Source organism: Spermophilus citellus (assembly GCF_964194105.1).
Source record: "Spermophilus citellus genome assembly, chromosome: 14".
Taxonomy (NCBI): Eukaryota; Metazoa; Chordata; class Mammalia; order Rodentia; family Sciuridae; genus Spermophilus; species Spermophilus citellus.
In genome coordinates, this window is record NC_138194.1 from 39,900,664 (window position 1) to 39,926,183 (window position 25,520).

The 25,520-nt window shown below is 40.4% G+C and overlaps 1 protein-coding gene across 4 annotated transcripts in view; it reads right to left on the reverse strand.

Moving 5' to 3' along the window:
- Positions 1-25,520, reverse strand: part of CHD7 (chromodomain helicase DNA binding protein 7) — a 185,081-nt gene that overhangs the window by 18,970 nt on the left and 140,591 nt on the right. For all 4 annotated transcript variants that reach the window (XM_081266458.1, XM_081266459.1, XM_081266456.1 and 1 more), the window contains exons 10-23: positions 25,141-25,278; positions 24,923-25,044; positions 24,293-24,536; positions 22,941-23,117; positions 18,560-18,703; positions 17,156-17,411; positions 11,152-11,362; positions 10,453-10,648; positions 9,545-9,712; positions 9,250-9,429; positions 6,268-6,378; positions 5,973-6,178; positions 3,359-3,558; positions 3,014-3,173 (exon numbers count right to left, since the gene is read on the reverse strand). In XM_081266458.1, coding sequence (XP_081122584.1) covers positions 3,014-3,173; positions 3,359-3,558; positions 5,973-6,178; positions 6,268-6,378; positions 9,250-9,429; positions 9,545-9,712; positions 10,453-10,648; positions 11,152-11,362; positions 17,156-17,411; positions 18,560-18,703; positions 22,941-23,117; positions 24,293-24,536; positions 24,923-25,044; positions 25,141-25,278 — 2,513 coding nt within the window. The remainder of the gene's footprint in view (positions 1-3,013; positions 3,174-3,358; positions 3,559-5,972; positions 6,179-6,267; positions 6,379-9,249; positions 9,430-9,544; positions 9,713-10,452; positions 10,649-11,151; positions 11,363-17,155; positions 17,412-18,559; positions 18,704-22,940; positions 23,118-24,292; positions 24,537-24,922; positions 25,045-25,140; positions 25,279-25,520) is intronic.

Here is a 25,520-nt window from a genome sequence, read left to right on the forward strand (position 1 = left end):
GGTCACAGAGTCACCTTGAACATGGAACACTCAGAACTCGGTCTTCTGACTATCACATCACACTGTCTCTCAGGACATGACAACTAGGGGTAGTATCACCAAAACAGACTATTCCTGATCAGACAGAAATAGATATTAGGAAACACACCAGCCTGCCTTCCTTCTCACCGTGGTTCTACTCATGGCCAATGAGGCTCTGGATGGACTAAGTTTGAGGTTGTAAAAATATGAATATATTCCAAGACAAGCCATCATTTTGGCTAACATCTTTTAATTTTTAAAATTTTCTTTTATTAACTCCTAAGATTACACATGGGCTGTCTCACACTGAACCAATGAAGGCAAAGTGACAGCCCAAGACCCCGTGGCTGGACCTTGTTTCTCTTCTGGGTAGAGAAGAATTTGCAGGGCCGCTTCTGCTTATGATTCAGGATGCTCAGAAAGGGTAGTTCCAAAGGAAATACCCTCCAGCTTTGGCTAGACTCTTCACAATTCACAGCAAAATTTGATACAGGGCAAGGGAACTTAATGGTTTCTCTTCCGTCTGGTAAAAGTCAAAGATTTCCACTTTGGGAGCAGTTTTAGCTCTAGGGAGACTTTCATGAACTAACTGTGAATGTCACCTTTCTTCGAGAGGAGAAAATTCAAACCAATACCGCTGCTGAGCTGAGTGCCCTGTGGAGTGCACAGTGCTCGCTGGCTAAGGACAGGCAAGAGGATAGCCAGGACATGGCCCCTGATCTGAAGAGGTGGGTGCTCTCTGAGGCAGACAGACACTACTGTTACCCAATCCTCAGGCCTTATCCACATTCCTTCAGCTGTCCCACTAGTGACTGTTTCTGGACCAGCCCTCAGCCCAGGACAAAGCATGGCACGAAACTCTTCTGTCCCCGCCATCTCCTTTAATCCTGTTTTGGTGTCTCATGCCCTTGAAACTTGTGAAGTGGCCAGTTATTTTCTAAGATGTCCTTCTATTGGGTCTCTTTTTTCCCATGTTAACATCTACATTTGCTCACTTTAGATCTGTCAAGATCTAACCTCAAGGCATGATCTACTGGGAAAGGGCAAGGGGACCGCTCATTTCATCTCAGAGATGAACTGGATGGCATCAACTGCCTTCTGAGACTGAATGGAAAGATCTGAAGAGCTCCTGTTTACTTCTCATGCCCTAATTAGGGAGCTTGCACCATGGAAGCCTGTTACTGACAGTAAAATGGAAATTAAAAACCACTACCACCACACTGACATCCGGGAACAGGAGCCATGGTTCCCACACTAAACCACTTCACTTCCTTTGTTTGAATCCAGAACTCAAAAGGCTACTGACCCAAAGTTGATATGAACCACAAGGACATACAAAGTTTTCTAACAGCTCTAAGTGGGGTAGAAATATTGCGAGAGAACTACCACGCCACTGCAGTAACAAGTTTCTGCAAGTTTCTGTGACATCAAATGGATTGAGGGAGTGGTTTTGAAGACTCCTGGGAGCCTCACAGGAATCCCAAAGAGGTGGTGGTTGGACTTCTGAGATGAGGTGGGCAGATGACCTTGGTGGTGAGAACAAGGGTGCTGCCCACGTCTTCTCCACCCTTAACTGGTCAAAGGACTTCAAATAGTTATTCAACTTGAGTTTCGGTTTCTTTAGTTAAATGGGGTTAAAACAGCACTCCTGTCAGGTGTGGTAGGCAGCACCTGTAGTCCCAGCTTCCTGGAAGGCTGAGGCATGAGGATCACTTGAGCCTTGGAGTTTGAGGCCAGTGTGGGCAAATATAAAAAGGCCCTATCTCAAAATTTAAAAAAAAAAAAAAAAAAAAAAAACAAAACCCACCATTTCTACCTTAGAGAATTTAAACAGATAATTTATACCTAAAGCACTTGACATACTGCCAGCATCATGTGCTCAGACTTTTGTCTTTTTAAAACAAAAATATGTGTTTGTTTATATTCTGCCTCATCCAACAGAGATCTTGATGCCAGCTCTATCTGACTCTCAGGAAGTGAGTACTGAAGACGTGGAGCAAGTTCTTGCTCAAGGCCACACAAAACTGAGGACTGGTCAAGCTGTTCAGTACCACCGCTGTCTATATTATTGATACTGAAAAATGTATACTGAGAATAAGGAAGTAACATGTTAGTTTAATGTGTACACAATCAACAGAGTTCTAAGAAATAAAATCAATACAGATTCAATATTCTCCAATTATCTTTGAATTTCTGGAAATAAAGGTAAAGAATATGATTCTAAACTCATAAGACCCGGCAACTGAGATATTATTAAAGCAAAAATAACATGTAAACTTGCCAGACCACTATGGAAGCAGGGTGGGGTTGTATAAAGCTAACCACAATTCTCTACCACACTGGCTTAAAAAAAAAAAAAAATCAGTCATGTGCAATGTTCATAGAGACACTGTTCACAACAGATAAAGGTAGGAACAACCCAAGTACCCACAAATGGATGAATGGATCAACAAAATGTGACACATTTACAACGGGGTAATATTCAGCCATCAAAAGGGATGAAATTCTGATATACACTGCAACACAAAGGGACTGTGAAAACGTTATGCTAAGTGAAACAAGTCCAACACAGGACAAGTATTGTACGATTCACTTACGAGATGCCTACAATGAACTTAAGTGAATAGTGGTTACCAAGGGCTGGTGGGAGGGCAGTCACTATTTAACACAGGGTTCCTATTGGGGGCGATGAGAAAGTCTGGGGTACAGACAGTGGTGACAAGTACACAGCACTGTGAATACAATTAATGTCAATACGTTGCTTCCGTACAAATAGTTGGAACAGTAAATGTCACATTATGTTTTTTTTTTTTTTTTTAAACCATATAAGAAGCGATCAATCACCTGAAGATATGCTCTTTGAGGACTTGGCAGCATGTTTCAAGAAAAATGGGGAGGTTGTACAAAGGCAGCACCCACCGAGTGTCATGGTTCTAACACCATATGTCTTACAGAACAAGCAGCAGCCGAGCCCTGCACCCCAAACACGTACTTGTTGCAGTGGTGCTTCAGGTGCTTCTTGTAGCTGTCCTCCTGGAACAGTGTGTCCGGGTTGCAGCTGGCCAGCCAGTCAGCATCCTGCACCACCGGCTGTGTGCTCTGAGCTTTCACCTTCTTCCCCTTCCTTCCCCTGGGCACTGGGGCTGAGAGACCTGAAAGAAGCATCATCATCCTGAGCAGCAGCAGCAGCACTGAAGCCTTTGACACTCCAAGTTACAGTGTCAGAAGCAGATATTGTAAAGAGGAAAACAAAGGGTCTGTGTCGTATCTCTTTATCAGGGTGTGTCACAAAGTTTCCAGTGAATGTCACCACATGAAAGGCATACAACAGACCTACCAGAATGATTGACCAAGGCTCGAGTCTGGCCATCAGCCGTGGGTGTGATCAGATCCCAGATGAAGCTTTTGATATTCTCGTCCCCTTTATAATGGTGGAGACAGTACACCAGGATGGTTCGGCAAATGGTTTCTACATCTTGCTCCGTGAGTTGACGTTTGTAGCGTCCGTGGGAAAGGATGTCTGTCCACCTGCCCCAACTGTAAAGCAAATAGCTTGCATGCGGATGGTGCCTCTAACTACAGATCTGAAGTTGTACCTTAATAGTCAGGTACCAGTGTTGGGATATTCTGGTCAAAACTGTAATGTTTTCTATTAGGTGATAGGAAAGCAACCCAGGGTACAAAAGTTAAGCACACCCCCTTTCAGAGTGGGCCAGGAGTTCATTGCTCATAAGTGCAGGAGTTGAACTACCACCCTCAGGACCAAAACTGGATTTTCAAGGCAGAAGCAGGCCAGTGGCAGGCATTTTCAGGACATGAATGTAATCCAGGAGGCCCAGAAATTGTATGTGCTGCTTCCTTCTGCTATGGTTTATGTGTTTGGATGCTGACCAACCATTTGAGATGAAAGGTGATTCAAGGTAGCTGTGACTACCCCCCAAAAGAATGCAATGCTGAGGAGTTGAGCTGACCCAATCCACCACAAAGGGACACACTCCAATAACTGGTGCAGGACTGTGAAAGGCTTTGCGATCCCTTTTGAAACAGGGAGTAGTGACTCCCGAGGACAAGAACACTCGTACACAGGTCCTTACGTGGAAAGGGTGGGAGAAAAGTCTACAGGTAAAGGCAAACAAGTAACACCCTGCTGACCCTGACCATGCACTGTGTCACAGTCCCAGGCTGCACTCCTATGCTACCCTTTGGGAATTGTGGGTGTGACCAGACAGCAAAGAGCATGGGTGAAGGAAAAGGCAGATGCTGCCCAAGACCCACCCTCCCACCCCTTACCCACTGTAACAGCAGACAAGCTAGGGCAGTGCTTATGGTGCAAACAGTCCTCCGCTGCCTTTGAAGATAACTAGCTGGTGGCTGTGTCATAGGGAGGGCTTCGTCTTAGCTGCAGGGAGCAGTATGTGTCCCTTTTCCCATGCCCTGCCTTTCTCCCTGGTCTGGTTTCTTACCACTCTCTGGTCCTCTCTGGCTCCTATCAGTTCTTCCAAACACAAGGCCAGTCTCAACTCCACGCCTTTGGACATGCTGCTCTCTTCTCCCTACACAAACTCCGACACTCCCTCTTACCCTGGCTGATTAATGATGTCTACCTGTTCACAGACTGTACCTATTCTGTGCAATTCCTTCTTTGACTTCTACCCCAGAAGTGGGGGGATGATACCTGAGTTGTGTCTTACAGGTAAGGTGCTGTGCTTCTGTGCTCCATCAGCCAAGTGATAACTGATACAGCAGCACAGTATACTGCCATTTCTGCTCACCCACTTGCCTGCCTTGAGCTATGCCAATCTTGGTCACACTGTATAAATGAGTCTGAGACCACCCTAGCCCAGTGCCCAGGCCACAGCAGGTGTTCCAAGAAGAGTGATAACTATGGGAGAAGGGCAGGCTTGACAGAGACAACATGCCCTGGGCATCCTTCTCAACACTGGGAGTTATTAACATGTTCCATTCCTAGGGTTTCCAAGAATGTCCTAGACTCTGATCATTAGTTGAAATGAGGAAGCAGGTGCATGTCACAAAGGGCTTAGGTGGGGAGAGCCTCCCACATAAGAACGAGCGAAAGAGGATCTTGGACTTGCATAGATAATGAGTATCAGTGGCAAAGCTGTTGAGAAACAGGATGGGCTTTTGCTGAAATTCACATATTCCATAAACAAGCCTTCATTCACAAATCACTGAATGGGGAGTTGCTCTTGGCAGTGGGAACAGCCTGTGCAAAGAAAAAGATGAAGTGGTCTGTCTGAACAGAGGCTTGGGTTGCCGGTGGGCAAGAACCAACAGGGCAGACAAGGCCAGCTAGAGAGTTCTGTATGCCATGCAAACACACGTTTGTACCTATTCTGAACTAACTGTGATCCACTGGAAGAAATCACTGCAGATAGGATCTCATCAGGTTGGCAAAAAGACTGCCTTGGTGGCAGTTTTATTTTAATGGAGTCTGCCTACAGTCCCACAATCTCTCATTTACTGATTCAGGTATTTTGTAGCACCCTGTCATACAAAGTACCCTGTGGGATGGCACAGCAATTCAGAGATGTTTTAGAGGTGGATCCAGCCTTTGAGGAGTCTGAAGTCCAGCAGGAGAAACACAACACATTCACAAAAGTCAAATGACCACTCATGTTTTGGAAGAATGTTTTGAGAAAAATGGGGAGACTGTGCAAGGGCAGGACCACTTGTGAGCAGAAAGACAAAGATGAACAAGTGAGAATATGGACTTTACTTTTAGAGACCTTTCCACATCCAGGAGGATCTGAATGACGTGATCACTTTAACCAAGTGACCCCTTAGGCTGTGCTGAGTTACTATAGAAGCTTTCATTTGATTCACAAGGGGGAAGTCACACAGATCCAAACACAAATCGTCTTCCGATACCATCTGGGAATTCTAACTACTGTCAGAACAAAATTCCACTTTACGTAGTGAGTCCACCTTACCCATAGACGAGCAGATTCTTCTCAACTCGGAAACACTCGCTCCTGGCATAGCCCTGTGACTTATCCTGGGGTCGCCGTGGTTTTGCACAAGGCTTTTCTTCTGAATCACTTTCCAAGTCTGAGAACTCCATCAGCTCGTCCTCCTTCACTGCGCTGTACAGCCTGGTCTGTTTTCTCACTCTTGGAGTGTCGATAACCAGGTTGTTCTGACAAAAGAGCAGATACACTTGAAACTTCTGAAACAGCGACCCTTGGGTTACATCAGACCGACATCTGAATGGGATTTCTCACTCACCCTCCCGTTTAAGGCATCAATGTCCAATTCAGCCTTCTTAGCCCACTTTTGCCAGAAATTTGGATCATCCAAAGAAATATCTGTCCTATTTCCAGATGCAACAAAACTGGCCTAAAAGGGGGAGAAAAATGAAAAAAAAAATGCATTACTTTGAAATGCTTTTCTCATGGTTAGAATGCAAGGCAGATTTTGTTTATTCATTCACTCAAGTATGTGTGTATGCTTCTCCACGTGTGCCAGACACTACAGTGAATGGACCTGGGATGAGAGCCTCCTCAGGCAACCTAGCTCACTGTGCAGAGGCCCAGACAGACCAGGAAACAAAGGTGCACACCTCAGCATGAAAAGTGACAGGGAACCGAGGTATGTGTAGGTGCAGGTAACACAAAGAGGAGGGTCACTTACTCTGGCAGGCCATTTCAGGGAACTGAGAAGCAAGGGGTCTCCTGGAAGGATGATACTTGAGCCATACTTTAAAACATTCATGAAACAGGACAGCATTGAAAATATTTTTTGGCAGAACATATGCAAAGGTACAGAGGAGAGGAAAGGGGATGTGGGTACTCAGAAAAGAGCAGCCCAAGGGCAAGTTGATGACAGAGACAGAAGCCAGATCAAGCAGGGCCCTGTGTGAGCTGTTAATAGAGTCAGAATTCCTTCCTCAGGGAGAAGTAAGCAATTTGAAAATAAGGAGTCCTCTAAAGATGGACACCATCATGTCCAGAGTCAGTGATAGATCATACCAGTGTCTCAGCAGGAGAGTAGAAAAGGCTGCTGTAGTTGTTCAGAGAAGAAATAAGGAAGTCAGAAAACAGATACCATTAAAATGAAGAAAAAAGAAGCTGTCTAGAAAACCATTCTTTAAAAGGCAAAATTTAATGGAAACTCTGGGTAAATATGAAGCATGAAAAAGGAGGAGGAAGCCAGGAAGAAGGAAAAAAAAAATAAGTATTCAACTCTGTCACCTGAATGGCGTTACTCAGGCAGGCAGACAGGTGTGTGGGTGTGTGTATGAGTATGTGTGTCTTTTAAGGTGTGGAGGAACAGGGGTGATGAGTTTGGTTTTTGCCTATATAGTGCCTGTGACGACTGAGGTTAAAAACCTCTTTTAACCGACGTGATTCTGCAATCTGCATTTGGGGTAAAATTGGGGGTTCATAACCCACTTAAATCTAATGTATGAAGTATGATATGTCAAGAGCTTTGTAATGTTGTGAACAACCAATAAAAAAAAAAAAAACAAGAAAAAAAAAAAAAACCTCTTTTAAGAGGCTGAAAGATGTAAAAGAGAAGGGGCTGTGTCACAGAACCCAGAGAAGAGCCGTTGCAGACTGGAACAGGTAGAAAGGGAATCCTGGGCATACCGAGCAGCTGGAGCCCGACCTCACACCACACACAAAGCTCAGCCCATAAGAGACTGCAGACCTGACAGAGCTAAAAATGTAAAACCTGTAAGAGGAAACTTAGGAATGAATCTTTGTGGGCTAGACAACACGCTAAAAACACAAGCGATAAAAGGAAAAAACAAACAAACAAACAAACAAAAAAAACGGAAACTGGATTTTTTTTTTAAAAGTACACACACATTAAGAAAAAAACTAGGAGAGAATATCTGTAATCTACTATTAAACCTTTGTCTAGAATATATGGAGAAGTTATAAAACTCAGTAATAAAAAGACTAATTCCTCAAAAAAAAAAAAAAGAACAAGCATTTCTCCAAAGACTATAAATGACTAACAAATATAAGAAAATGCAGAGTGGGAGACCACATCACACCCACTGGTTGTCTGTAACTAAAAATCAAATCATCTAAAGTACTGGTCAGGCTGTGAAGAAAATGGAATTCAAATATACTGCTGGTGGGAGGGGAACATGGCATAATTTTGTTAGCAAAAAGTCTAGTAGTTCCTTGAAGAGTTAAATTTGAGACATATGACCCAGCAATTCCACTCACATATGTCCACACAAAAAAACAGTATACAAATGTTTACAATGACATTATTCATAAAACCCTAAAGTAGAAACAACTCAAATGTCCACTATCAACTGATAAAAAATGGTATACTCAGGTAACAGAATATTGTCCAGCAATTTAAAGGGACAAATTAATGATATATGCTTACAACATAGATGAACCTCAAAAATGTTATTTCAAGTGAATGAAGCCAGACACAGAAGATCATGTATTGCATGTCTCAGTAGGTAAATCTAATACAGAAAGAAAAGTACATCACTAGTCTCCAGGGACTGCAGAGGAGGAGCAGGAAGAGGGTTAGGGAGTAACTACAAAACAAGCAAGAGGATCTTTCTGGGGTGAAGGGAATATTTGAACTTAGACTGAGCTGAAGGTTGCACAATTCTGTAATATGGTAAAGATGCTGAATTACATAGCCAATTTTATGGTAAGTAATGTACACTTCAATAAAGTTGATAAAAATGTAGAGTGGTTCCTGGTGTGGATGGCTGGAATGAAATGCAGGGGGAACCTCTGAAGGGGCTCTCAGGTGGGTGGCTGGGTGCTCAATGCGGCCTTGGCCAGAGCAGTTCTGACAGGCAGGAGGAGGGCAGGATAGGGAGTGAAACTAAGTGGGAAGCAGGCAGTGGAGAAAGCTGGTGTGGACTACACTGGGTGGATCTGAATTATGAAAAGAGTTATAGAGTTGCTGTAGCTACAGGGGAAAACAGATGAAAGATCTTTTAAAAACAGGAATGACTTGGTCATTCTTATAGGCTATTTCAGAAATCAGGCTCTGGGGGAGGATGGGGTTAAGAACATAGATAAAGGGGGCCACTGGTACCATATACACGGAAGAGGACCCAAAATGTTTTGTGGCAGGGACTCCCTAGGGAGATAACTAATAATTTTGCTAATTCATAACATAAAGGTTGGTTTGCAGCTGGTGAGCACTTTCACAGGATGCTCTTACATGTACTCTATCATGCTGTTAGAGAAAACCTGGCCTCTTCAGACAGATTCACACCTTAGCAAATGTGGAACCTTTTCCTTCAGACTCAATGGTGATAGTGTGGGTTCGCCGTAGGAGAATTTGGTCGATGTCTTCTTCACAGAACTTAGACCCTTCATCTTCCTCATCCATGAGTGCACCATAAGCCCCTTTTCGTAGAAGATCCTCTATTTCTTTCTTGGAAAGCTGTTGTACCTGTTTTACAGAAATATTTAAAATGTTGGAAAAATAATCTAGTACAGAATAATTTCTTACTATTAGCTAGGAAAAAAACAGAGTAAATGAATGATTTGGGCAAGTCTTAGTTTACCCCATTAGTAGCATTTTCTCTTCCACTCATAGACTGCAGCACGGCTTTATCCAGACCAAGCTTCAAACTAGCCTTGTCGAACATTTCCCTTTCATAGGAATTTCTTGTAATTAACCTGTAGATTTTCACAGATTTGCTTTGTCCTATTCTATGACACCTAGCTTGAGCCTGGAAGAAAAAGAAAATTAATGGCTATTGCGATGCATCAAGTGTTTGTGTTCCCCCCCAAATTCATGTTAAAACCACTATTCCAAAGTGAAGGAACTTAAGAGATGAAGACTTAGGGAGGTAATTTTGTCTTGAGGGTGGAGCCTTCATGAATGAGATCAGTGCTTGGATAAAAGAGGCCAGAAAAATCCAAGTGTGATGGCACACATCTGCAATCCCAGCTACTTGGGAGGCTGAGGCAGGAGGATCGCTAAGTTTGAGGCCAGCCTAGGCAAATTAGTAAAGCCCTGTCTCAAAATAAAATAAAAAGGGCTAGAGACATAGATAGGTGGTAGAGTGCCCCTGGGGTTCAATCCCCAGTATGGGGATGGGGTTGGGAGGGAGAAGAGTCCGGACAACGAGTTTGCTCTCTTTGGCTATGTGTTAACCAGGCAATTTCTTTACTGAGAACACAACCCTGCTGGCATACTAACTCAGACTTCCAACCTCCATAAATTTTGAGAAATACATTTTTATTGTTTAAACTGCTCAATTTATGGCATTTTTGTTTCAGTAACCCAAATTAAGACAGCTATCAAATAAAAACAAGTTCTAATAATTAAAGTAGCCATTTGGAAGCAGATTAACAACCTAAGAAATTTCTTCACACATTATTAATACATTTATTATTACTTGATTTCCCTCAACTTTAATTTTCTTTTTTTTTTAAAGGCATCGGTAAGATTTCCTTGTGTGTTTACCTGGAGGTCATTTTGGGGATTCCAGTCTGAATCGAAGATGATGCAGGTATCAGCAGCAGTGAGATTAATGCCTAGCCCTCCTGCCCTCGTACACAGGAGGAAAACAAACCTATCGGAATCAGGTTTGGAGAATCTGTCAATAGCTGCCTGGCGGAGGTTACCTCTTACTCGGCCATCGATCCTTTCATATGGGTACCTGAAAAAAAAATATTAATGAGGAGCTTGACAAATGGCTACAACAAAGGTGCTCCTTTTTAATTGTTAAGTAAGTATCAAAACATGGACTAAACACTAATAGAACAATCTAATTTAACAGAAATAATTTCAGAGCCAGCATTTTTTTTTAATAGCTGGCTCAAAGCTCAAAGATTGTTTTTTACTTCCTCATCAGTGACACAGCTAAACTCTAAAAATAGCTGACCCTTTTAACAGTAAGATAACAAACAATTTCAATTTTAAGAACTATTCTCTAGTCAAATGAAAGCCATGGAGGAAAAACTGCCCACAGAAGTATGTAGTGTCTGCCTGTATCATCATAGAAAATAAACTGATGTACAATTAGTTTTGAGGAGGAGATGTCACATATTTTTCCCATTATACCCTCTTTTATCATAAATGTCACTTCTAGGTGAACCACTTGGAGCCCGTGTAGGGCAATTTTTTCTTTCCTCTTTGTTATTCTGACACGGTGGCCCTCACCGTCTCTGAATGAGGTAGTCTTCCAGTATGTCCAAGCAGCGCACCATCTGGGAAAAGATAAGCACCCTGTGGCCACCAGCCTTCAGTTTTGGCAGCAGCTTGTCAATCAGCACTAGCTTGCCAGCAGCCTGGATCATTGCCTGGAGCTGAAAATCTGGAGACTCTGCATTGTGTGTTTCTTTAAACTCTTCCAAAATTTTCTCTTCAGCACCTGCAGAGATTGGACAGCATAAGTGAATACTGTAAAAGGTTTTTATTGCTAAAAACAATGAATTTGCCTTCAAAACCTACCGCAAACTGTAGGAACCAGAATACCACACTTTTGTTTGTCAACAAGAATCCATCCACTTACTCAAAGTTGGGTCTACACAAAACCACGGTGGTACAAAAGGGATCAAAGTTTTAAGCACAACACATTGAGGCATTTAGGGGGAAAAAACCCCACATTTTCCAACAAACAAATGTTTGCTGTGTGTAAAAACTGAATCTCAACAACAGACTGTCAAGGCAGAAGTGGTAGAAACAAGCCAAGGGCCAGATACCTACAGAAAATTTGGAACCTAAATTGCTAAAGAAATGAAGAACTGTTTACTAGCTGAATATAAACACAAACAACAAAATCTGTTCTAAGAAACAAAAGGATGGAGTCCTAGCGAAGTGTGAGGGCCATTCTTTGAGTCTATAATGGCATATTAATATTAACATAAGGATGACAGAAAGGGAAGCTCAGTTTCTGGATACTCTTCAGGGATTTTTTTTTTTTTTTTTTTTTTTAAACCAGAGCACACATCTACTATTCTAATCTCTTAATCTCCCTCCATGTCCATTACCACCTGACAATCTCCTAAAATGCAAAAATCCCATCTTGAATGACCCAAACCTTTTAAAGCTAAAAAAACACTGAAACAACCTTTAAGTATTTAATACAAGACTTTCTTAATTCAAGATTTTCATGTTTAACTCTCTTTTTGCTCATAGCTCCACATGGACTTTTTGCTTGTTCAAAGACTTCAGGGAATTAGAAGTTTCAAGAAAATGGCTCCTTCCTAAGGAAGAGGCCCCACCACTTCCTCTCCTGACCCCCCTCCCCTGTTTATTCAGGAAGCAGCAACTTCTTAGGTGGCTGGAATTGGAATTGGGCAGCACTGGCTGGCAGTCTGTGCCTCAGGCTACCAGGGCACAGCAACATGCTCAGCCCTCCATACGGTGGAGATGTGCTCACCTGTTCTTCAGAAAATACACCAAATGCATGCATCTAATGGGATCCATCCCCAGCTCAAACTGTGCTAGAAACTTTAAACTACACTTCCTATCACTGGCTTCAAACATGTGAACTAAGTAAACACAAGACAGGGCTACATAAACCTCAAAAGGGTTTAAAGGTCGGGACACACAGGCCATCACAGCAACTCAGGTGGCACTTTTGCAAGAAGCGCAAGATGGAACAAAACAGCAAGCTGCTTTGCATTTTAACGGTGCCTGTGGAACTTACCTTAAGGACATGGTCATGTGAATAAAGATGGTGTGTTTTATCGTGAATCAACAAAGAATTCACTGAGAAAGTTAAAGTCACTTAGGGCCTTGACCAAGCACCAGGGCCTTCCACAAAGCCACCTTCTCACAAAAGGGACTGGCAGAAAATACCAGCTCCTTCGACATTATTAGCCCCCCAGGCCTTCTTCAGTGAATAAAGCTAATATTCTGATTTTTTCTATAAGTATAGAAAAAGAGCAAAGGGTTTTCACTAAGGAAAAAAAAAAAAAAAAAAGCTATTTAAGAGAATTAGCAAAAACGTTTGCCAAAGTAGTTAAACAATGTTTTTCAAAACATGAATTTATAAACCCGGGTTCTAGATTTGGGAGGTAGAGGTGCTTAAGAGGTGGGAAATACATTTAAGTTTACACATTACATTAGATCTTCAAATTTGTACTTTTGAATGATGTGAGAATTTTACAATGTAGAAATGGCAGATTAAGTATTTTTTATCCATATGAAACTAAATCCATAATCAAAATAAAAGATGATGTTTTAATAATTTAAAGCAAGTTTATGATTAATAAATATTTTTCCAAAAAATGAGATAATCATTTTAATGAAATAAAAACTCAAATTTTAACAGAAATATCATTTTTAATATTAAACTTATTCAGAGATGAAAAAAAAAAAATCTGCCTTTTCAATGCTACCAACAACTGCTCATCTAGAACAGGACAGAAAACTGTACTTTCTTACCCAACAAAACCTACTGCTAAATTATCAATTCAGCTCTTTGTTATGAATTTAGAGTATTCAAGTAGTAGCTAGATTATACTAACAAGTAATGTCAGCAAACATTTTCTGTATGGTGCTCTTGTGAAAGAAGGTATGGGGTAAATATTAGGGAGGAGGGCAATTTCTACCTTTTGGTGTCACACCCACGTTTTCAAAACTACCAATTAAAGATTTACCCTGGTAATAGGTACACATCATTCAGGAAATTAACTGGAAATGTGTAATGATAAGTCAAAACACTTAGTTGGCTCTGCCCTAAATTGAAGTACGGCTGGTACTACATTTACAAGGACATGTGTTATTAAAGGCAACTTGTAGCAAGGATGTACTCACTTCCAACCTGAAGTCTTTTCACTTCAGCAGATGGTCACTATCAGGGCAGTGACAGTAATATCATCTAGTTATATTAGCTATGGACAGGAAAATATTTTGTTACTGAAGATTACATTGGAAAAAAAACTACTATTGTTTCTCTAAAACTCATTCCATTGGGTAAGTCCTGTTTTTATTTTATTTCTGTTTCCTATTTTCTGTATTCTCCCTACTTCCAACCGTGACAGCCACCAACTCTGTTTGTTTATTTATTTATTCGGCAGATTGGGGATGGAAAAGGAATGCTCTGCCACTGAGCTACAACCCCAATCCTTTTTATTTTTTTCATTTTGAGATGAGGAAGGGTCTCGCTAAGTTGCTGAAGATCTCACTAAATTGCCAAGGCTGGCCTCCAATTTGCCCTTCTCCCTCAGCCTCCAGAGCAGCAGAACTTACAGATGTATACCATTGCACCTGGCTAATAAAAACCAATTATTCCTAAGTTACCTCTGTCCATCAGGGGACTCTTGGATATGTTTTTCAACATTATTCTGACTCTTACATTAGGAAATCTGAAGTTGAAAATTTCATTCAAATAAAGGTTGGGCTGGTAAGAGTGACCTCATTTGTTACCGAGTTACCTGCTTAACTTTTAGCAAGAAAAACAAGTAGCAACACTTGCTGGTGCTTATAGTGTGCTGGACACTGTTTCAAGTGCTTAAGTAAAACTATTAAGTCCATTAAAAGGATTTCTTACGTACTTTGCATTCTACAATCCCTGTAGATTCTCTGCCTCCTGGGTAGGTTACTGCTTTCACCTTGTGCACACTGTTGCTTCTATTTTTCACAAGTGCAGAAAGGTTGTGCTGAATGGAACTAAAGTTTAGTTTGACAGGCAGCTTTACTCTGCCATAACTCATACCAATTTCAGCTTCATATTTCCTTCCAGTGTTCAATAGTGTCCAGAGATGGCTCTGTGACAGGGTGCCATCTCCAGATGGTGGGTAAGAATGAACAGCACAGGCCCTGGAGCAACCTCTGTGAGACGCCAACTGTCTCCATGAGTTATCGGGAAAGCTGTATGCTTAGGGGTATATCTATATTTTTTAAAAATTACAATTTCCCAAAAAATAAAGACATAAAGACACATATGTAACAGATATTTCATAACTTGTGGTAAGGACAGAAGAGCTAACCTCAAGGAATGACCAATCAGAACAAATGCCTTAAAATCCAAGCCTCAAGAAGCCCTAGGAGGCTCCTGGGAAACTAGCGTCCTGAATCAGGTAACACTGAAGAGCAAGCAGCCCAGGGAAGATCCCCACCAGCTGTGGGTCGGAGGAAGCCACCCAGGAATGCTCAATGCATGTCATTACATGTGATCTAACAGGGTGGACTTAGTGGCTCAGGGACCTCTATCTGGTGTCACTGACGTTTCTCTCTTCACATCCACTCTGCTGGCGGCATTCCAGTCTTGCTGTTAGTATATCCTTTTCTCTTCTCCCCGCTTGGAGGCTTTTATCATTCATTTTCTCCTCCTCATCTACTTTTTGTGAAATATGCTGTGTGCACATACGTATTTTCAAATAACACCATGATTTGGCCTAAGCCCCAACTCAACAATGGGCTGGTTAACGTGCACCATAATGGCCATACAAGTGCCTAAACACACTGTGATTAGAAGGCTGGTATATTAAACATATAATCATCACAAACAACACTCTCTTTAGAAGACGAAGCTACAAATATTAACTTTTAAAAAGAAATTCACTGATGTCACATGAAAGCAATAAATGACCTCAAGGTCCTTGCTCTGAGCCCATCTTCCAGGGACAGACCACTTTTTTTTTTGGGCGGGGGGAATACCGGGGATTGAACTCGGGGCACTGGACCCCCAAGCCACATCCCCAGCCCTACTTTGTATTTTATTGAGAGACAGAGTCTGAGTTGCTCAGTGCCTGTTTTTTTTTTTTTTTTTTCTGAGGCTGGCTTTGAACTCGAAATCCTCCTGCCTCCGCTTCCCAAGCTGCTGAGATCACAGGCTTGCGTCACTGTGCCCAGCTTCAGGGACAGACCACTTTTTGTCCTATGATAACAGAAACTTCTGGATCCAGGGTACATTGTGAAAGGGGGAAAGATTAGGAACTCTTTAAATCAGCTGTTCTAGAACCTTGTGGACTGTGATAAAGACAGAGTAGGCTTTGCTCCTTCTTCCCTGGAAGGCCCCTAACTGCACTGCAGGCCGATTGTAACTGTGCACAAGAACCCTTAAATCAGCCTCGAGTCGCCATCTTTAATGCATATCACCTCCTGCCCAGACGGCAGCCACCGCCTCGGAGCTGATCTGTCTGCTCGCCTGCTTCCTATCCCATTCTTTTTACACTGTTGCCCAACTCCTCATCCTGAGTCATGTACCTTATCACTGCTCAGCTCAAACACCAGCAGTGGTTCCCCTGCCAACACATTGGCCAAAGCCCAGTATCTGAGGTCACAGGGCCCCGTGGTGTCAATCCCGTGGTGTCAATCCCGTGGTGTCAATCCCGTGGTGTCCAAGTGTCTGGCCCCACTGTTCACACATGTGCCTTACACTTTGGGCAATTTCCCCTTTGTGTTCAATGCCTCCATCTTTTTGCTCGTGTTATAACTTCCATCTGAACGTCATTTTTTTCTCTAATCCAGCCTAGCAAAAATACCTTCTACCCTTAAGGCTTGTCTCAAATGACAACTAACGGCTTTCCTAATCTCAATCCCTCAATATACCTGCAGGCTCCTTGAGGCAGGTGCTCCCACAGCCATGAAACACGCACCCCTTAATGTTTCCTGAAAGCATAGAAGAGAGGTTCAGTCCCCATGTGTTAAGTAATACGATGGGTTTTATGAAGAGAAGAGCAGGGCCATATACGGTCCATCGGTCACAGGGATGAACCGTGGCCAGGGCTTTGCGACCATCTCTTATTCTCAGGGAACAGGTGCTGAAGGCCTCCAGACTGTGAGGAATATGAGGGCTTTAGCAAAGGTCTTCAACAGCTGAGAGCTGTTGGCCCACACCACTGGAGTTCCTCTTTAGCACCTCTGATTTAAACACACATTCACCAAGAAAACCTCAACCGGGGCTAATCTGTCTTTAGCTAGCATTTCTGATGATTTCTAGCCAGGGAGCACAAATGCTTCCCTTTAAAGGTCAAAGGAGGAAGGAGGAAGGAGACAAGGTGAGAACATGCTCCCAGGACCACAGGGGCACCTGGCATGCATCTTCAGCACCACAGAGGGAGGCATCTCAGAGAAGAGGAAGGTGGAGAAGCTCACACAAGTGGTCAGGGCAGCACCAACTGCACACCACAAAAGCCTTGATCTGGGGACGAAAGGGACCTCTGGAGCCTCTACAGTCCTTCAAGTGAAGTTCACACGCAGGCAGGCTTACCATTGATTAGGTACGGATGATTGCAGCACTTCCGTAATTCCATCATAGTGTTTAAAAGGTTAGGTACGTTAGCTTGTCCACCACCTTTGGAAAGAAATGTAAAATTCTTCTCAAGGATGGCTCGGTAATATTTCTTCTGAATGTTTGTTAGCTCAACTTCAATAATAGTTTCTTCTTTGGGGGCCAAGTTCTTTTCTACATCCTCTTTGAGACGTCTCAACATCATTGGCTTTAGAATAGCCTGAAGTTTTTGCACCTAAAAAAGGACCTTAGGTAAATACTGGTATCAAGTTTTGCTTCATATTAAACATATGCTATGAAAAATTAGGAACAGCTCATTTATTTACTATCCATTTTCACTTTTCAAAGTCTAATAAGGGTATAAAGGAGCTAATCTTTTAGCTTTCATAAAAGAAATCTGAGAAGGGTTGGAAAATTCTATGTCAAATGCACTGCTTCACCTACCCAAGAGTTCTGAATACCCAGAAGGGCTTGGAAAATAGTATATAGCAGTGGAGAAGAAATAAAGAAAGAACTTTATTCATTTAGCTTTCCCTTCTTTTTGTCTTAAGCCAAAGGGATGGTGAGGAACAGGAAAGAAACCATGTCACAGAGTGCTATACTTCTGTTCTTTTTCTCTGTAGAAAGAGCTAAAGAACAAGAACAAGGAGCCTCAATGAGCAGGCGAGAAATGTCTCTGCCTGGTTCTCTTTTCTGCTGATTGGCAAGAGGACACAGCACAACACACAGTTTTAACCTTAGAAAAGCAAAACAAAACAGACGCCACTCTAAACTAAGCTAAGAAGTTTTAGTGAACAGAAGAAGGGGTACATAAAGACCAAGATTTCAACCTATCTCCACATTTATTTTAAAGATGGCACATGAAACATAGCAAGTGATACCCGCATAACTCTTAGGGTGTATATACAAAAGTATCCATGTGCTTGCTTTTCACACACAATACCTGATTTACTTCTCCTAGAAATCTTGTGGGCTAGTAAAATGAAAGTATCTGGACTTGAAGAAACATACAATGTGGCCAGGTATACATGCTTCAGAAATAAGAGTGGAAACCAAAACTTCAGCAGGCAGATAGCTCCACCAACTTCAGGGGCTTCTACCACTATCCCAGGAGTATGCAGAGCAAAACCACCAATATGAATAGCAGAGAAACCTCTGAAAATTACCTCAACAGCTATGTAACCTCTGTACAAAACTCAATAGCCCTCCATGAGGGTGAACGGACAAATGAACAAACCAAAAAACCTTCATAATGATGACTTGGAAGGTCCAAGGGAACAAACTGTAACATAACTTACATTTTTAAATACTTAAGCACTTTTCCATTTCATGAGTTAATCATCAATTCTGATGACTGAGAGAAAAACTTGAAGGGATAAGTACCTGCTCTTCTGTTTTTAGATCACCAAATTCTTGCATAAAGGTGGTTTCTGAAGGGAAGCGACTTGGTTCCAAGAAATGCAGCAAGCTAAAGAGCTCTTCCACAGTGTTCTGTAGTGGGGTCCCCGTCAGCAGCACTTTGTGTTCCTATGGTAACACAAGAAAAGCAACTGACCACACTGCAACCAAACGGACTTCTTAGGATGAATGCTTTCCCCAGGTCTCCATTTCTCTGCTTCTGTTTGTCAGTGGCAATTCAGCACCCACCCTACACCAAGTACAGAAATGAGGCATAAAGACGGAGACTTGGGAAGGATACGGCTCCTGCTTCAGATGAGTGGACATGTGCGGGGTGCTCTCTAGAGCTCTACAGGCTCCTTCAGTGTCCTTTTGTTTCTTCTGGAGGTTATTAGGTCAATATTTTAGTAGGATGGCTTTCTAAATCCCCTAAGTCTCAGTGTTTTTTCTCGACCAAAGTTAAGTTTTCCCCTGAATTCCCTAGGCCAAGAGAAGGCGTTCACGCTTCTTTCTGTTCTCCACATCAACAGTGCTCTCATCTTTCCATCTGCTTCCTGCATGACTCACTTCAGAGACAAAAGAAGTTCTTCTAAATGCAACAGCATATGAAAAACTATTTTGTTCTGCAAAAATTTCCAACTGGCAAAGAGGTCATCTTGGTCTTAAATACCACAATCATTTGAAAAAAAAAAAATCAAATGCTATTTCTAACTTTCGTCTCTTTGAACCAAGTTAGGTATTTCTTTAATTAATTCTCCCTGTTTATGAACTTTTTCCAGCTTTCTTTTTGTACTATGAGACAAAGAAGCTGTTTTAAAACAATCAGTCTTAAGAGTAATAAGTTTATAAATCTTAAGAGTCTTATTATTTCCTACCTGGGTGTATATTATTATCTTATTATTTCCTACATTTGGTGTATAGCACAACTAATCTTCTAGTAGTTACAAAATCAATATTCTGACTTAACTTGGAATCTGAGTAGACTTAGTTGTCAAACATACCTTACGCTCAGTAAATACTAGTTGAATGAGATAAAAGAAGAATACATTTAATTTTTCTTCATAACTATCATGTCTTATTTGTCAATGAGGCTCTGTGAAAGTGAGGGGAAGCACTTCATATATTTTCCCCTCCTTTTCTCCCCTCCAAATAGATGTGATTGATCAAAGATGCATATGCCAATATCACCTTCAGAGTCTTGAATCATTAAGAGTAAAGAGTCTGCAAATCAGTTCAAGCGTTTCTAATTAATAACCATACTAGTGGAGTTACATGGGCCATAATGGCTGATATGGCCAAGTTCTGAATGACCCTATGAAATAATTTTTTTTAAAAGTACTTTGGAAAACATTATTATACAGAGAGAGAGAGAGAGAAAGTAAGGGGGCGGGGGAAAGGGAGAGAGGTATCATATTATATCTTCTCCAGTTTTTTAATATCTTTTATTGCTGAGTTAAATTCTAAATATTTAATCAAATCCTTTAAAATGAGTGATTTTAATTCACTAATTTCAAAATAAATGTACTTGTATAAGGGAAAGGAGGTCCTTTTTGGTGCTGCTTCACTTCAATGACTGCTTAACAGGCAAATACACCGAGTAATCACCAACATGATCTTTACAACCCTTTTGTACAGTTATATATGAGTAATGGAATAAAACTAGGTTTCAGTTTGAAAGTGGATAACAAATTTTAAAATATGGGATTACTACAACAGTATAACAGGTGTCCTCTGAGAGACTCAGGCTATCAACCATACCACCTCCAAGCTCAACTATGCCAGCAGATATGCTTTTGTCCTGCAAATATTACCATTCTTTTTAGTTCTGATGGCGTGACACACATTTAGTTTCATTTCACCAGACCCTTAAATTTGTGTGGGACCTCCTAGCAACAAAATGACAAGAAAACAGAATCCATGAAGAACGACTACAACCTCCCTGGCTTCTCCTTGTCAAGAAGGGACAAGGGGTCAGTTTTGCTTTCCCAGAGCTCCAATGGAGAACTGAGAAGATGGTGACTGTCCCTCCACATATCATCTCCACAAACAGTTCCTTTTCTCAGGAGAAGGGAAGACACTCAGTGGTCTTCATTTCCTGAGAATAACCTAGGGATCACCCTACCAAGGACATTTTCATCTAACTCAGTACAGCTCAGGTAGCAGCAGTTCCCTAAGACCTGCACTGGAATTGGGTACAATTACTACCCACTGTTTTGACTGTGACTTATTCCAGGAAAAGAAACATGAAGAGTGATAAGTGGGTAAGTTCTAATGATACTTATTTTAAGTAATGATTTAAATACCAAGCAATGAGCTGTTCAGAGCACACGAATACAATTATATTACGTCTCTGACCAATAACGTCCATCTTCCATCTTAAAAACATCTCTTCTGAGATTTAAAAAAACAAATCCTAATTGTAAAAAGAAAATAATATTTTGAGGGTTGGGGATACAGCTCAGTTGGTAGAGTGCTTGCCTTATATGCACAAAGCCCTGAGTTTAATCTCCAACACCACAAAATAATAATAATAATAATAATAATAATAATTATTATTATTATTATTTGTTCATTTGATAAATGGTGCTCCCTAGTCAGTTAGCCAGAGATGAGTTACAGGTACTCTGAGTACTTGGTCTGGCCAGCAAGACTGGTCTCCTGTGGTAGTGGGCAGCCTTCTCTGTCTACCCCAGTGTGGCATACAGATATTATCATTTTTATATGTATGTCATTATGGAAAAGGTTTAAGGAACACTGTGATGTAACAGAAAATTATTTAGATAATAGATCCCAATCCACTAATGAAATATTAATATAAGTAACAGAAAATTCTTCAAAGTGTTTCAAAGACAATCGCACTGTCTGATGTTGATAGTTCTTTACTGATGAGTACAAATTAGTTAAACTATTTTGCAGTAAGAATCTACTATATGGGAACACAAGACTAGTAATAGAACACAATTGACAAACTGTCAGATGACTATGTAGGACTTCAGGAAATGGTCTATAAGCCTCTAGTGGATCACCACTATGAGCATAAACGTGTACCTTCACTAATGCTGAAAGGCCAAAGAGAGCCATGGGGTTTCTCCTTCCATGAGTACACCACATGTCTTCAAGACTATTCCCTGTTTCTAAGTGCTCTCTCAACTTGTCTTGTGGATTGGCCACCAAATAATACTAAATTGCTTTGCATAAGACTTAGGACAGTGTCTGTAACAGTTCATTAGGGATAAAAATGAGAAATTCTACCCTAAATAATATAACAGTCAGATGTCTTCCTTTAAACAAAACTCGATTTTGCCTGTTTTTAATTAAAAGAATAGTAGGCTAATCCAATCCCCCTAATTTAAGAATAAAAGGAGCTTCTTCAAAGAAGCCGCAACAGAAAGCTTTTAGGTGTTCTTTGCAGTAATACCAGTATTTAGTTAAAAAAAAAAAAGTATAGCTATGAACATACAAAATAGTCCTTCCCATCTCCAATTCACAATTAGCTAGAGATCAAATTTATAGAAGTCAGCATTAAAGGGATTTTTAATTTTATTTATTTTATTTTTTTACTTTCTTGGAGCTCATCAAATCACCCAAGACATCCTAAATGACAACAGCATTGTCGTCATATTGTACATTAAAAATAAAAACAAATGATCATAACCAATTTGTAAAACTATGGAGTGAAATGTCGTCCAAAGATAATAGGTCAAGTAGCAATTTCTGCTAGAACATCACACACAGCCACAGAGCATGACAAATCAACCAAATTCTACTATCCTACAATATGTGGTTCCACGATATTCCTACTGAGAAAACTCCCAGGAAAGTTAATCACAGAGAAAGCTAGAAGGGTATGGGATAGATGTGGCATAAAACTTCAGGTCAAACTTGAGGTCTTATAACACCCCAAACTTTCATGCATCTTTGCAAACTGAACCAACACCAGATATCATAGCCAACTTCCTAAGAACTAGAATCCTCAAGTCCAGCTGGCCCTGGTAGGGCAAAACCTAGGGATCCTGGAATGTAACTGAATTATTACCCCTGAAATGAAGCTTGGTCTAACAGCTAAGGAAACAGATGACTTTGTGAACAAAAGGGTTAAAGCAAATACTTTAAACTCACATCATTGAAAATATCCTGACTCAGCTCCGCTAGGATACTACTGTTTTAAAACACCAGCATACAATTTAAGAGTTAGGAAGGCAGTAACAGTTTTTGAGAATGGAGAATTCAGAATGCATCATGATATTGCACAGGCTTTGAAGATAGCCTATGAAGAGAGGCATTAAGTCATATTCAGAGCAGTGCAACTACCAAGTCAGAAAAAATTCTATTCAGATTCAATGGTATCACCAGTATGATCACTGACCAGGTCCATCATCTTGAGTCCCTCCAAGAGCTTGCAGTTCCTATTCTTCAGCCTGTGGGCTTCATCAATAACCACACAGCGCCATGGAATATTCCTCAGCTCAGGACAATCAGTCAAAATCATCTCAAATGTAGTGATGATGGCATGAAACTTATAGGACCCCTTTATCACTCGACCCTACAAGAAAAACTCAGAATCATTATTTAGCACTAATGACAACACTGATCATTTTAGGATGAATACATAGCATAAAATAGAAGTATGTGTCTCTTTGGACCCATCTTCATTTCAGGTATTCTGTTTGAAAAGTTATTTTGAAGGCTTTAAGGTGTTATGAAAAAAACAAAGTTTTAAAATCTTTCCTTTTAAAAAGTAATTAGAAAACTATCATTGTATTTCAGATACAAGTCCCTTCTAGATCACATGCAGTAAAGTACCAGTAAATGCACCCCGTCTACCGACACCCTACAGACTCTAAACAGTGAAAGGCCAAAGGGACTGGGTGCTATACCAACTTTTGAAACTTGTAAAACGGTTTTGTTTTGTTTTGTTTTACTTTTGCAACTCATTTTATTCTTTTAACACTTCCTATAAAATGCTAAGACATTTGAAATTAAAAAAACAACATTCACTTAGGATAGAACTTTCCAAATCTCAAGATAAATACAAATATAGATTTCAATATTTTTCTCATTTAAAATTATGTAATTATATGTCAGATTTCAGGTATAAAAATAGAAACAAACATACATATAAAACAACTTTTGTTTTCAATTACAGAATGAACTTCCATTTATTACTTACAGTTTAAAACTGTTTTAACAAATATGATCCTTATCACATCATTCATAATGTTTCACTGTTAATTTTATAAACAGGCACTGAGAATAACAAAAATTATAGCACTTGGTACTAAAAGCCGAAATATAAATTCCTCCTCTGGTGTATATTTGGATTTTTGCAATGCTTAATATTTTTCAATTGTAGCAATAGTATTATAAAATATTCTTCTATTCACATTTAATATCATTTTTGTTTAGTTTTGTCTTAGGAATACAAAATAAAGCTAACATAGTAATACATTATATGATTTTCAGTGATCATCTAGGTAAAACAGATATTTTATTATATTTAAATAATCAAAATGAAAAAAAAAAGCTATAAAAATAAGGTCATTGACACTGTAGAAAGATAATACACACTAACTGGGCAAGAAATCTCAAGCCATTTTCCCAATTTAGCAAAAACTGAGACCTTCCCTCAAGTCACCGAAAGTGACTTTTTAAGCCGAAACTTTCAACACCTTAAAATGCATGTAATAAGCACAAGGAACACAACCTGTGAAGTTTTACCTGGGGATCTTTGAAGTACATTTCATACAACTGAATGGTCCGACGACTAGCTTGACTCCCATGATACACAACCACGTTCAACTCTGTCCAGGTTCGGAATTCCCTTTCCCAGTTGGGGATCGTGGACAATGGGGCAATTACTAAAAAAGGGCCATGGATTCCTTTCAAATATATCTCATAGAGAAATGTAATGGACTGGATAGTTTTTCCCAAACCCATTTCATCTGCTAAAATGCAGTTTCGCCTTTGGGAAGGAAGTAAAATAAGAAAGTTTAGTGACTACAGATATTAGGTACTGCTGTCTTTTATACACATACACACACACACACACACACACACACACATATTACTCACAAATGCCTAACCATATGGATTTAGATTTTTTTTTTAGAGTCAACAAAATAGAATCTCAAACAAAATTATCTGAGAAATAAAAATTGCTTCTACATACTTCTGTCAATCTCTGTATTAACATTTGTTAAATAAATATTAAAACTGTTACCAATGCTTGCTTCTTAAAAACTTTTCATTAGAGTTAAATATTATTTACATTCTTTTTGATTACTTTTTCCAATAACTATAAAGAGCCACAATATTTTCTAAAAGTAAAGACAAACGTGTCGTACATACATGTTGTACCAATTGAAAAGCAGCCAGTTCACTCCCTCCAACTGGTATTCCCTGAGTTTGTTATTGTTTTTATACTCCCTGGAACTCTCCGATTTCTTCCAATCATCAGCAGGAGGTCGCTCCTGTTTCAAATATAGTAAATCCCATTAGTGGTTTCTTGAAGACCACACCACTATGCTATTTTCAAATTAAATCCTCTACCATGAGCCAATTCTTACCACACGCTCTGTTTCCGGCTCCCTGGACATGAGTTTCTCAAACTCTTCGATCTTGGCTTGATCTATGTCCTGCCTCAGCTCCCACGTGCTGTCTTCATAGGGAAGTGAGCACCACTTCACCAGATAATGAGTCACAGGCTGGGCCAGGTTTAAATAAACCAAAATTGAATTCACTTGACCAAATATAATATAATAAGGAAAAACATGTGCTCTATTTCATCTATCAACAGATACTACCGCAGTGTCAGGAACACCAAATTGACAGATGCCTTAAAACTATACCCACTACTAAATACTTGCCTCCAGTCTAAACTGGAAACAGAGTTATGGGGCATTATCAGAACAAAATTAACTTTTAATCTAAATCATTGGCAATGTTC